Source organism: Thecamonas trahens (genome assembly GCF_000142905.1).
Source record: "Thecamonas trahens ATCC 50062 unplaced genomic scaffold supercont1.30, whole genome shotgun sequence".
Classification (NCBI taxonomy): domain Eukaryota; order Apusomonadida; family Apusomonadidae; genus Thecamonas; species Thecamonas trahens.
In genome coordinates this window covers 165,503-178,098 of record NW_013657650.1, presented here as the reverse complement: position 1 = coordinate 178,098, position 12,596 = coordinate 165,503, and the positions used below count along the sequence as shown (strand labels likewise).

Sequence of the window (12,596 nt, the reverse complement as noted above, 5' to 3'; positions counted from 1 at the left end):
GTGTGTGTGACCGTGGCTATGGCACGAGTGTTCCAGGTACCAGGATGGCGAAGGTGATGGATTGATGGCGACCGGGCGACCGGGATCGAGGGAGAGGGGGGGAAGGGGGGGGGGGGGGGGGTTTACCAGACCACACGATGGACATGCAGGTGGACATGGCGTATCGGATTTTGGCGCGGTTTAGCGGACGACAAAGTCAAGGTCGATGGACATGCAGGTAGACATGGCGTACCGGATCTTGGCGGCCATGATGTCCTTGGTCGAGTACCGCGGGAGCTCAATCGAGTTGAAGCAAACGTGCGAGTTGGGGAGGTGGTCGTCGCCGGCGTGGCCACCGGCAAAGGCGGTGATGGTGAACTTCTGCTTCCAGTTGGCCGACGAAGTCGGGAGCCGCGAGCGGCCCCAAACAAAGCGGATGAAGAGCCTGCGCTCCTCCTGCGAGAACGACTCGAGCACTTCCCAGAACATGACGATGTGGGCGTCAGTGGCAGCGCAGCCCTGGTAGACGGTGTTCTGCTTGAGGAACTTGATGTCGATCTCTGCCCGCCCGCACACCATCAGCTCGAGCTCCTGCCAGGTAAAGAGCGAGAAGAGGTGGGCCGGGACAAGGGCGGCAAGGCCGCGGCCTATGGCAGCAATCTGGCGGTCAAACTCGTGCAGTCGGTAGTTGAGGACGGCGTCGGCCCACTCGGCGCGGTTGTCCCACGTCACTGGGACGTCGGCTCCGCCCTCGACGAGCTCAACCGTCCGTCCGTCAGCCGAGACTGTGGTGAACATCTCGGTGATGACGTCTCCAAAAGTGTCAGCGGTCACGCCCTCGGCCTCAATGTTGATGACCGAGTCGAGAACCTGGCAGCACATTTGGTCGATGAGGTCGATGTCCGACCGCGACGGGACTGTAAACACCAGCCGCTTCCACACCAGCGACGGCAGGTCGAGCGCGAGTGGATTCTTCGTCCGCAGGGCAATGCCCATCAGCTTGCCCACAAACTCAAACTGTTCCAGCTTGGCCGGCGTTGCCGCCCCGGGGTTGGGCACAATCTTCTCGCGGTTCTGGCCGACCGCAAACTTGGCGTTGGCGCACGGGAGGAAAAGGCCGACCGGCTCGCCGGCCGTCAGCTCGGCGCACATCTGGGTGATCGACTCGCGGTACGGCCCGCCAGCGTCGATCGAACCCTCTCCCTGGAACTGAACTTGCCACGCCTGCTGGCTCTGCCGCAGCATGTCGTTGGTCGCCGATGCCAGCCCGGTGTAGATCTGCATGAACATTGTTGACTCGAGCGGAACAACTTGGTCGTCCGACGTCACCGCTGCCGCCGTCCGGTCGACCGTCACTGAAGCCTGCCGCGACCGCGACCCGCGCGAGCTGACCATGTCGTTGAAAATTTGCTCCTTGTGCTCCGGGAAGATGAGGCCCTTGAGCTGGCACAACCGATGTGCAGTCGACCACTCAGCGTTCACCAGCGAGAGGTCGACCGATGCGAGAGCGCCCTTGACCAGCTCGTTGAACATGAGGAGGAGCGAGAAGCGGTTGCGGAGCACGTCGAGCGTCACCCCGCGGAGGCCCGGGCAGCTCTGGAGCGCCTCCTCATCAGGCTCTAGCGCGTCGAGCGGAAGCATACTCACATTGGTATCGGCCTTCTCCGCCACAGCTACGGCATACCGTACAAGCTCGTGATCCAGAGCGGGCTTCCACTCTTGCGCATCCGTCTCCAGCCACGCCAAGATGTCGGGCATGGCCGTGCCCAGTGAGTTGAGCAGCGCCCGCTGCTTGAGGATGCCGCTGACCACAAACTCGTAGCCCCACGTCATGCCGTCCTCGTACATGTTGGGCAGCGCCCGGAAGAACGAGTACGTCTCGGGCGACGTCCGCGCCATGCGAATCTTGATAAACACGTGGTCGACGTCGTGGTCGAGCTCGGTCGCCCGCTCCTCGCAAGCCGAGCACAGGTAGTACGCCCCGCACTGGGCGCACTTGTACAGGTCGCCCTCGATTGGGCTTGCCCCGCACCCGTCGCACGCAATGCCGGTGTGGGTCCGCGGCGCCTCGGTGTCAATCGGCGGGCACGGCAGTGACTCGCGCGCATACCAGTTGGTCGTCGGCCGCTGGATCTTAAGGAACATGTGCGAGGTCGGGTGCGCCTGCGTCTCCTCGAGGTTGGCCTCACACTCCTCGCATAGCTCGCAGCTCCGGCACGAGATGCAAGAGTACCGCGTCCCGCGCATCTGGCCCAACGAGCAGACCTGGCACGACTGCCCATGCAGCTGTGAGCCGGCGGCGGCGTTGAACTGGTAGTACATCCGGTCGCCGTTGGCTGAAAACGCCACGCCCGAGCTCGCGTACTGCCCAAACTTGCCCGAGTACGTCGAGCCATACGGGCCAAAATGCGCCGTCTCGGAAAACTGCAGCACATCCGATTGCATTGTCGCGCACTTGGGATGGAACTTGACTTGGACCGTCGACGCGTCCGCAATCACCACCATGTCCTTCACCCGGCCGGCTTCGTACGGATGGCTTGAGCTCACCACCTTGCGTTCCACCAGCTGCGCCGCAGGCCACGCTCGCAGTGCAAACTTGACCGGCACCTTGCGGCGCTCGTACATAACGTCCACAAGCTCGCCGAGAAGATGGAGCGACGTCCCCGTAGACGCGTACCGCGACGAGACAAGCTCGTTGACGCCAAGTACACGCGCCAGATCCCGCACCTGCTGATCCGCCACGCACTCGTCGACCTCGACCTTGGCCCCGGCCTTGGCCCGTTCCTTCATCGACTTGACATTGGCTAGCCATGCTTCGGCGCGTGAGACTGCGTCGTTCTTCTCCCGCACCCGCCGCAGCAGGTCCGCGAGCGTCGCGCTCATACCGGACTTGGCCTGCTGCTCAAGCGTCATCTGCGACGAGTTGTAGAAGCTTTGCGTAAGCGACGCAATGGCCTTTTGGAGCACAGATACCCGCGGGAGACGACCAAACACCTCGTCGGCCTCAAACATGAGCGTCAGCGTCCGGTACATCAGCGCACGCGTCCGCGCCAGCGCAATCTGGTCCACCTGCGCCAGCAGCCGCATCGCACGCCGCCGGCTCACAAGCAGACGCAGCAGCCGCAGCGCCTCGGCGCTCCGCCGGCTAGCCTTGTCCTCCAGCTCGACGCTGTCGAGCCCGAGCTGGGCCAGCGTCTTCTCCACAGGCGGCAAGGTATACGCCTCATCGAGCGCCGCAAACTCGGCCAGCGTTGTCGCAGCCTTTCGCGCATCTTCCTCGCTCAGCTCGGCCGCGTCATCTGCGGCCCCGGCGTCGGCGTCGTCAGCGGGCGTTTCGACGTCGGCCTTGCCCTTACCTGTAGCTTCGTCGCCCTCGGCAAGGTTGTCCGCGCCGGCCAGCTTGGCCTCAAATACCTTGAGCGCATCAAAGAGGTACAGGTAGAGCCACGCGCCGATCTCCAGGTCAAGTCGGTCGGCCGTGAGCTGGTGTGCCTGCACCACCAACCAACCCCACAGCTTGCGGGCCGACGGTCCGTCCATAGCGGCGACGCAGTTCTTCACAAGCTTTGCGGTCGCTTCGCGTAGCGCAATCGCGTCCGACGACTCGGCGTCGGCATACAGGTACGCACCTGGGTCACTGCTCGACTGGTCAGGCATCGCCGCAAGGTCGGCGTACGCGGTGGCGCTGAGGAGCGCGAGCAAATTCTCGTCCGAGCCGACGCCAGCATCCATCGTCAACGGACTCACTTGCGGCTCCCATGCCACCATGGCTGCCACCACCGCCGACCGCGCGTAGAGGCCTTGCAGCCGCCGCGCGGCGCCGGCAGCAAGCGCCGCCCCCTCGCCAGCCAGCACCCACGTCAGTGGATCGTCCACCAGCGGGCTCGGGTACACCAGCGACCGCACAGGGTACCATCCCAGCAGCATCCTCCCAGTCTCGACCTGGTAGACTGCCAGTAGAACGCCGCGGCTGGCCGAGTCAACTGCCAGAACCGTTCCGGTCTGTCCGCGGGTGCTCTCGAATGGCAGCTGAGCCAGCGCGTTGCCAGCGCCGGCGTCGGTGTCGCCGACCTCGTCCTTGCCCTTGCCGGGCTCAGAGCCTCCACTTTGGCCGAGCATCGCGTCATCAGCGGCGACCAGTTCGGCATCTCCGTCGCTGTCCTTGTCGTCGTCGTCCTCGCCATCGACCTCGTAGTCAGGATCCACACTCAAGTACATACCAGGCACAACGTCTGCCATGAGCAGCTGCGGCTTGACCTCCTTCACCACTGCCGGCGCGCCCAATAGCCAGTGGAAATGGTCTCATCGTCGTCAGCGTCCTCGTACAGCGGACGGTAGTTATTCGCCCGGTTGTCGCCCTCGTTGACGGCCGGCTCGGCGTCTTCGTCAGAGTACTCGGAGAGGGTGTCGACGTCTGATGCTGTCTTGACTGCAGTTGGTGGCGTTGCCTTGCCGTCGGCGTCGGCGTCGACACCATCACCGACATCGCCATCGGCGCCATCGCTGTCGGCGGCGGCGGCAGCGGCGGTGGCAGCAGCAGCAGCAGCAGCAGCCTCGGCCTCGACTGCCTCCCGGGAGCGACCGAACCGCTCGGCACACCAGCAGTAGAGCGCGTCAGACGGCTCGTCGAAGAGAGCCGACTGGCTGAGGGCGGCGTCGACAAGCCACGGCTCAAAGCCGACGGCCAGCAGAATGGCGGCCTTGTCTTCGCGAGTCCGTGCGGTTCCGAGCGAGTTCTTGGTGGGCATGGTACGACCGTCGGCGGCGTAGCGGAACGGCAGCTGACCAAAGTTGACAAGGACCCGAGCGCCAGGCGAGGCAATGCCGACCGCGGGGCGGAACCGGCCCTTGAGCTGCTTAAAGGCGACGCCAAAGTCGTTGCCGGAAATGGTAAAGTGAATGCAGCCGTTCTGGACATCGTAGAGCAGACCGAGAACGTCGCCGGACGACGCGGCGTTGGCGTACTCTTTGCCGGTCCCATCGTATCCCTTGCACTTGTACGACATCTTCTTGCCCGACTCGCCTTGCAGTGCGTACGAGCCGTAGAGCGCACCAAGCGTGCCGGGCACTGTCTTGCCGTCGGGCACTAGGCCAATCGAGACGCGCCCGTCAGCGCCCTCGTGAAGAATGCTGACCTCAAAGTAGTACATGTCGACGGCGTGCGGGACGACAGCATCGCCCTTGATCAGACCAATGTCTGTCTGTCCGCGGCCCGAGCCAAGGTATTCGACCACGCCGTCGGCGCTGATCTGGACCAGATCGGCGTTGGCGGCGCCCATGTCGATGCCTTGCGGGAACTTAGAGTGCGGGACAAAGGCGTAGCGCGGCTGGAAGGTGGGCGGAGGATCGGAAGACGGATCCTGCGTTGCCGAGCCCACCACCCTCGCGTCGGCCGACTGGACAGCTTGCAGCACGCTGGTGAGGAGCCGCTCCTCGGACTCGACGCTCGAGAATCGCGGGTCGCCATCGGCGGTGCGCATGACGTCGAGGAGCGCCGCGAGGCGCGACGGCTGACTCAGAAACGCGGTCAGGAACCGCGAGTCGGAAAGCAGACGACCAAGCGCCTTGAGCGCCAGCGCCTGGGTAAGTGCGGCTGCGGGTGTGGCGTCAGAGGCTGGCGGCGCGAGAGCAAGCCGCGCAATGGCATCGACCGTGACGTTGGCGTCCACAAAGCCGAGGGCCGCCTGGCTCAGCTCAGTCTCGGGCACAAGCTCGACGTCGTTGATGGAATACTTGCTAAGCTTGCCAGCTTCGACGTCAGAGTCGAGGACTGCCGTGAGCGTCGGTGACTCGGGTGCACAAGTAACAATGGTGCCAAACTCACGAATGCCGGCCCCAATAGCAACGGCGATGCGAGCGCCGATCCGCGGAACGTCCAGGCTCCCACCCAGGACGGCGAGGGCAGCGAGCGGGGCAGTTTCCGAGTCAGCATCGAGCGCAGCAAGAAGGCGCGGGACCAGCGCAGCAGCCCAGGGACGAGCAGCGAGCAACGTGCGCAGCGCATACATGGCTTCGAGACCGACCACAAAGTGGACAAAGCCCGAGCGCCAGCCAAAGTCGGCAGCGACGCCGTCGCCGGCAGGTGCCACATCGGCCACACCCGGGGCTGGCGGACCAGCCGGAGCAAGGACAAATGACTGACCAGCAGTGGTAAGGAGCGAGTCGAGCAGATGCTCGTCGGCAGCAAAGAGGTTTTCGACCACATCGTCGGGGCTGTGGCGGGCAAGGACCTTGCGGAAGAGCCGGAGAGTCATCCGCTGGAGCGCCGGCGCGCCGACAGCCATGATCCGCGCTAGCAGCCGCTGCAGCCGAGGGTGAATGAGCTGGTGCGAGGCAGTGTCAGCCCAGGTGAAAAGGAGGGTGAGCAGGTCGTAGACCGACGAGTTGAGCTCGGGGTCGTGACTGCCGGTCGTGGCGGCAGCCTCAATCTCGTCAGCCGACGAGCTGAGCTCAGCAAGGACGGCGTCAAAGGCGGCCGAGCGGAGCTGCTTGGAGCCGAGGCCGAGTCCACCGGCCGGTGCCGAGGCGGCACCCGAGGCAGCAGCGCGGTCGTTAGGCGCAAAGACCAGGAGCGAAATGAGCTGGAAGACAGCCCAGGCCGAGGCGTTGACCCGCCGGAGAACGGCCGGTAGCGACGAGGCGCCGCGAGCAGCATCAGGCGGCGGAGTGTAGCCGCGATACTTGCGGGTTGCCTTCATCACCTCACCAAGCGCCGGAAAGACTTGCGCCTTGACCAGCATGGGGTAGTCGGCGCGCTTGTACTCGAGCGCGAGCGCGTCGAGGATGAGCAGCTTGGTCGCCGGTGGCGTGTTGACGTTGCGGAGCATGGCAACAAGCGTGGCGAGGAGGGCAGAGAATGCGGTGCCAATCTGGGTAGCGATGGCGGTACCGGCGATCTCGACGCTGTTGAGGTAGTGCGGGTAGGTCTTGCCATGGGCGGCGCCCGACTGCGGCATGGCCGTCGTGTTGAGTGCTGCCGAGAGGTGCGAGAGCACGTCCTGCGAGACCGAGCCAAACTCACCGCCGTCGGCGAGGAGGGCAGTGTAGGCGGAAATGCCAAAAACCCGAGCCTTGCCACACTGGCGGGCGTCGGCGAGGAGATCGACAAAGATGGAGAGCGGGAGAGCGGCAAGCTGCGCAGTCTTAGCAAACTCGACGACCGACTCGGAGAGCTTGGCGAGGTCTTTGAGGGCGGCGACAACAGAGTCTGACTCGGTGCCGACGGCGCCAACCCGCGAGGTGACTGAGGTGCGAAGCGCGTCCCACCGCGATTTGGCCGCGGTCGACTTGGGCGTCTCGGGCCGCGACGAGAGGGCGTACAGAAGGTGGGTTGCGGCCGGGGCGGCGTCGAGGAGGAAGCGCATGCGGTCCTCGACTGCGGCCATGGCCTCGACATACGAGTCAAAGGAAACGCGGGCGTTGGACTTGGCGGCGGCGTCAGCCTTGGCCTTGTCGGCTGCGGCGTCGCCGTCGGCGGGTGCGGCGTCGTCGGCCGGCGACGAGGCGGCGGCAGCAACCATGGCTGACGGGAGCTCGGCTTGCGGGCGGGCGAGGCCCATGAGGAACCGGCGGGCCTTGGATGCAATCTTCCACACCATGACCAGGTGCTGCGGCGGCTTGGTGGCAGTAAACGTATCGGCGCCAGCTTCGACAGCAGTAGCGAGGGCGTGGACTTCCTTGACAAGTCCCGAGTGGCGGAGGATGCCGGCGATGATGGCGCGGGTAGCGCGGTTGTAGGCGGCGGCGCGTGGCTCGCGGGCTAGAAAGACTTGAACCGACGAGTTGTTGAGGATCCATGCGTTGAGCTTGGCTGGAAGCGCATCAGGCGTGGCGTTGGCCCCGAGCGGGAGCTCGCCCTGTGCCACAAACGCACCAAGGAACGAGGTAAAGACATCGGTCTCGGCCTGTGGGGTTTCGGCAAAGGCCGGCGGGATAGCAGGGAGCTGGGCGGTCGAGGCCTCTAGGACAGCGCGGAGCGGGGCGAGGTCATAGCGGGCGTCGCCACGGGCGGCGTCCGGGTTGGCGCGCAGCATGATGGACGAGAGACCACCCGAGAGTAGCGGCGATGCGCGCCAGTGGGCGAGCGACGGCGGGACCTCCATCTGTGGCTTGGCTGCCACCAGCATGGCGGCGTACTTACCGGCGACGTAGCCGAGGCTCTTGAACGTGTCAAGCATCCACGGGAGCTCGAGCGGGGCCTCGGCCTTGAGCTGCGGCGTGACGGTGGCTTTGAAGCCATAGTCGCCGTACGACTGCGACTGCGACTTGAAATGAAAGTAGACGGCGTCGCCGGGAACAATGACGCGCGTCTCTTGGAAGGCACCGTACGACTCGAAGCGGCGGAAGCGGGACTTGTGCCCGCGCTTGAGGTAGAGGGTGAGCATGTCGTTGTACTGCAGGTTCGACTGCGAGGAAAAGGTGATCTCGAGAGCATGGGCTCCGGGAATGCGGACCGAGAAGTCCTCGTCGGTGTTGGCCGTGTAGGGATGCGCCGACTCGACGACGCGGACGGCGCCGCCAGACTGGCGGTACGCACGGCCAGCGTTGTACTCGGCCTCGGCGGCCGTGTTGGCCTCAAAAGCGGCGGCGACGGGGCTAAACTCGCGTAGGACACGGACAAGCGGGGCCATGAGCGGAGCCTGGACGCCAATCGTTGAGCTGAGCGTGCCGAGCAAGGCGGTGAGGACCGGGAAGACACGGCCGACGAGCGAAGCCGCAAGAACAGCCTCGGCAGCGTCGAGCGAGATCGAGTCGAGGCTGGTGCGAAGCTTGTGGAGGGCGGTGGTGCCAGCGTCAAGGACGGATGCCACAACGCCGACGCAGGCGTCAACAAGCACATTCTTCTCGTACTCGGCGTCTTCGAGGGCAGCAGCGCGTTCGGCGAGCGAGGGCGGAGCGTCGTCGTCGGCGGTCTCGCTTGAAGCAGCGGCATCAGCCCCGCTCTCGGCTCCACTATCGGCCTTGGCCTTAGCACTCTTGTCCGACGCGGCAGCTTCCTTCGCAGTCTTGAGCTTGGCAGCAGCATCGGCCAGCTGTGTAGTAAACGAGCTCACGCGCTGGATGAGTCCCTTGAGGAAGGCTAGGAGAGCTCGGCCGGCCGGCGCTGGCTGCGGCGCAGCGGCAGGCGAGGCATGAGGGCCCGCGGCGATGGCGGCAGCAAGAGAGTCGTCGAACGAGGCGAGGGCCTGCTCAACCAAGTTGATGATGATGGTGCGATCAATGGCGGCGCCAGATGATGCGCCAGCGGGGCAGATTAGGAGCGATGCGTTCGAGTTGAGGGCAAGACGGCCAAGAAGCGCGTTGAGGACAGCAGTTGAGTCTGAGGCAATGACTGCGCCGGCAAAGGCACGGAGCGCAGAGCCTGTGGCATGGGCGTTGTCCGTCGGCAGGTTGACCGGCAGCTCGCGGTCCTCGACCGACGCTGGGTCGAGGACGGCCAGAAGGAGGAAGAGCTGCTGGTCCTCAGTCGGGTAAAAGCGTCGAGGCCAGCTGCAAAGACTTCCCAGACGGCAGATGCGATGGGTACGTAGGCGTCAGCGTGAAGCTCCGGATCCGACAGAGTGGTCTCGAGCATGGCGAGGAGGAGGCCATGGAGGTCAACGAGAATGTTGTTCGGCGTCGACGCCGGGCAACGGCGGCCGACGTCCAGCTCGGGGCACCGAGGCCAACGGCGGCAGGGTCGATCTGAAGCTCGACGAGGCGGGAAAGGTTTGCGGCAAGGAGGCGGAGCGTGGCACCGAGGCCGTAGACCGGCTGAATGAGGGCAGAGCGCGGACCGGGGGCTGCCTCGAGAATGGAGGAGTGGAGAGCGCGGGCGAGGTTAAGGAGTGCGACAAAGGTCGCTGGCGCAATGTGGAGGGCAAACGGGGCCGAGAGTGCCGCAGCCGAGAGCGCGGTCGAGCCGGTGAGTGCCAGGCGCTGGGCATGGTCGGCGGCGTGCTGGTCGAGGAGCGCAAGCGTGCGGACGATGGCAGTGCCAGTGCGGATGGAAGATTGCTGGTCGGACGGGAGGGCAAAGGCCGGGTGCGCGAGGGCGTCGTCGGACGAGTGGACAAAGTCGTGGCTGTGGCCCTCTGCCGGTGGAGCCGGGAAGCGGAAAAGCGGCGGTGGCGTCGCGTTCTTGTATGGCACACAGCGGAGGTGCATGGACGAGTAGGCCCAGATCATGTTGTTGACATAATCATAGGCAGAGGCGCTCAAGCCTGCATCCGTCGGCACATTCGCAGTAGTCAGGAGCGCGTTGGAGAACTTGTTCACCTCGTCGGGTGCACCGAGCGTCACGCCCTTGCATGAGAGGTCAAAGCTTGTGATGGTGAGGTTGGGCTGCGAGCTGCTTCCACCACCAAAGCCTCCAAGCGAGTTGCTGAACGCGCCTGTCGGTGGCTTGGGCGGATTGAAGTCGGCCACCTGCTGCACAACGAGGATGGAGCCGTTGGAGTAGAACGAGAAGCGGCCGAGACTCTCGAGCGGTAGATTGCTGCCTGCACGCTCAATGTCGAGGCGCTTGACGTCAACGAGGTGGAAGCTGTCGAGCGGGTCAACAACAACGATGACGTAACGGGTGCCCGACTCCCACAGCTCGAGCTCCTGCTGATCCGCGGAAAGGTCGTTGCCGGCCTTGCGGGCAAGAGTGATGTCGCGGCGAGGGCGGGCACGACTGCCGTCGATCTCGAAGCGGTCAAGCGATCCATCCGACGCGGTGTCGTCGATGTCGTCGGCGGCGTCGGTGTCTGCGGGCAAGTCGGCAGTGTCGGAGTCAGCGGCAGCAGCGGCAGCGGCTGACGACGACGCGCCGGCGTCAGTGCCCGCAGCAGCGTTACGAGACGCGGCGAGCTTGGCATCAGCCTTGGCAAAAATCTTTGCGCGCTTTGCGCGCCACTTGGCAAGGCGCCGCTCCTCGCGGGCAACAAGGTCGTCGGGCTTGGGGCGGAGAGTGAGGATGTAGAGATAGCGGCCGTCGGACCATGACGGCGAGGCGGCGGAGAGGGTGCCCCAATGTGGCAGGGGGCGGGTACGGCACGGCCTGGGGTCCGCGTCGAGCGCGCGGGCAGCGCAGTTGCAGTAAGAGTATGACTCATTGGCGTCCATGACGAGGTTGTGGCCCTTGTGGCACTCTGCGGCACAGGCGGCACAGACCCTCGCGTAGTTGCAAGACTGGCAGTTAAAGTGCATGCCGAAACCCCCAGTAGACGAACTACAGGTGGTATTCTTGGCGGCGAGCGCAGCAGTCTTCCAGTCGTACTCGGGGACAAACGCGGACGAAGCGAGGGTTGCCATCTGTGGATCAGAGGTGGTGATGAGGAGATCAGACGGAGTGACGATGCGGTGTGGCGAAGCAAGGTCGGCCGTGTCGTACACTTCAAAGACGGCGTTGTCCGAGAGAGCAGCAGAGCGGACGTAGAGTGAGCCTGCGATGACGGAAAGCCAAAGATGAGCGTCGGGGTAGAACTTGCGGTCGGCGTAGTAGACGTGACCGGGCGCCGAGCCCTGCAGGCCGGTGCCAACCTTGAGCAAGCCACGTGCGTCGTGGATGTAAAGATAAGCGCCGTCCGAGACCACTGACGCTCGAGCGTCGGCCGAGAGCGCCTTTCCCTTGAGCTCGGAGGCGAGGTCGGCGTTGAAGGCCAGATGCGCGAGCGGCGAGGAGTTGGCGAGAGTACCGAGCTCCAGCGAGGTCTTGAAAGCCGAGATCTTGGTTAGCGCATCGACATACGCCGGGGCAACGTCCGATGCTGCTGGGTGGGCCACGAGGCGAGCCATCGCGTCAAGCATGCGGCCCTGAAAGCCAGTAAAGGCGGCGAGGGTGAGAAGAGCAGTGGCGGCGCCGGTGGCGAGCGCCTCAGGCACGGCGTCGGCATCGAGGACGGCAACGAGCCAGGCAACCAGAGCATCGAGAAAGTCGTCGTCCTCGTTGGCGAGGTCGAGAACCTTGGAGCCTGAGACAAGGGCGAGAAGCTGCTCAACTGCCGGAGCCGCGCCAGACGGATCGGTGTTGGCCACCACCGAGAGGAAGACCTTGATGGCGATTTGCATGCCAAGGTTGGCCTGCGGACGGTTGGCGTCCGGCAGCGGGTTGAGCTTGGACGCCGCGTCTTCCGGCGAGCCCTCACCGCCCTCGCCGCTTCCGTCCGAGTCATTGGCCAGCTCGAGACGACGCGACTGGTTGGTGACCGAGGTGAGGACACGGAGGACGATGGCGTACCGGGCCTGAGTCACCTCCTGAAAGGCAGACGACCAGGTGGCGGCATGGGCCACCAGGCGGGCCAGCTGAGCATCGATGATGTTGGTCACACCCGAGCTCGCCACTAGCCCCACAAGATTAGGCAGGCCAGCTCCGTCACTTCCATCACTAGTGCTCACCGCCCGTACACGTTCAAATTCGAGCTCATCGACCGAAGTGCTCGTCGACGACTCGGCCTCGGGCACATGCTCGCGCAGGATGTTTTCCGACTCGAGAATGCGATGCAGAAGATCTTCCGAGAGCCTGATACGAGAGGATGGTGATAGAAATGGTGGTGGTCATGGTGGTGGTGAGTCGGGATGTGGAAGAAAGGCCGGCGGGAAAAAAGGAAGGATGGTGTGACACGCATGCGGGGGTTTGGGGGGGGGGGAAGGGG

General features: G+C 64.7%; 1 protein-coding gene across 1 annotated transcript in view; it reads right to left on the bottom strand.

Moving 5' to 3' along the window:
- Positions 1 to 180: 180 nt before the first annotated feature.
- AMSG_12005 (uncharacterized protein) overlaps positions 181 to 12,596 on the bottom strand; it is a gene marked incomplete at both ends in the record, with an annotated part of 13,348 nt that continues 932 nt past the window's right edge. Inside the window, 4 exons of the mRNA XM_013901373.1 lie at positions 181 to 4,247; positions 4,313 to 9,440; positions 9,479 to 9,628; positions 9,676 to 12,463. Of these exons, the coding sequence (XP_013756827.1) occupies positions 181 to 4,247; positions 4,313 to 9,440; positions 9,479 to 9,628; positions 9,676 to 12,463 (12,133 nt within the window). The remainder of the gene's footprint in view (positions 4,248 to 4,312; positions 9,441 to 9,478; positions 9,629 to 9,675; positions 12,464 to 12,596) is intronic.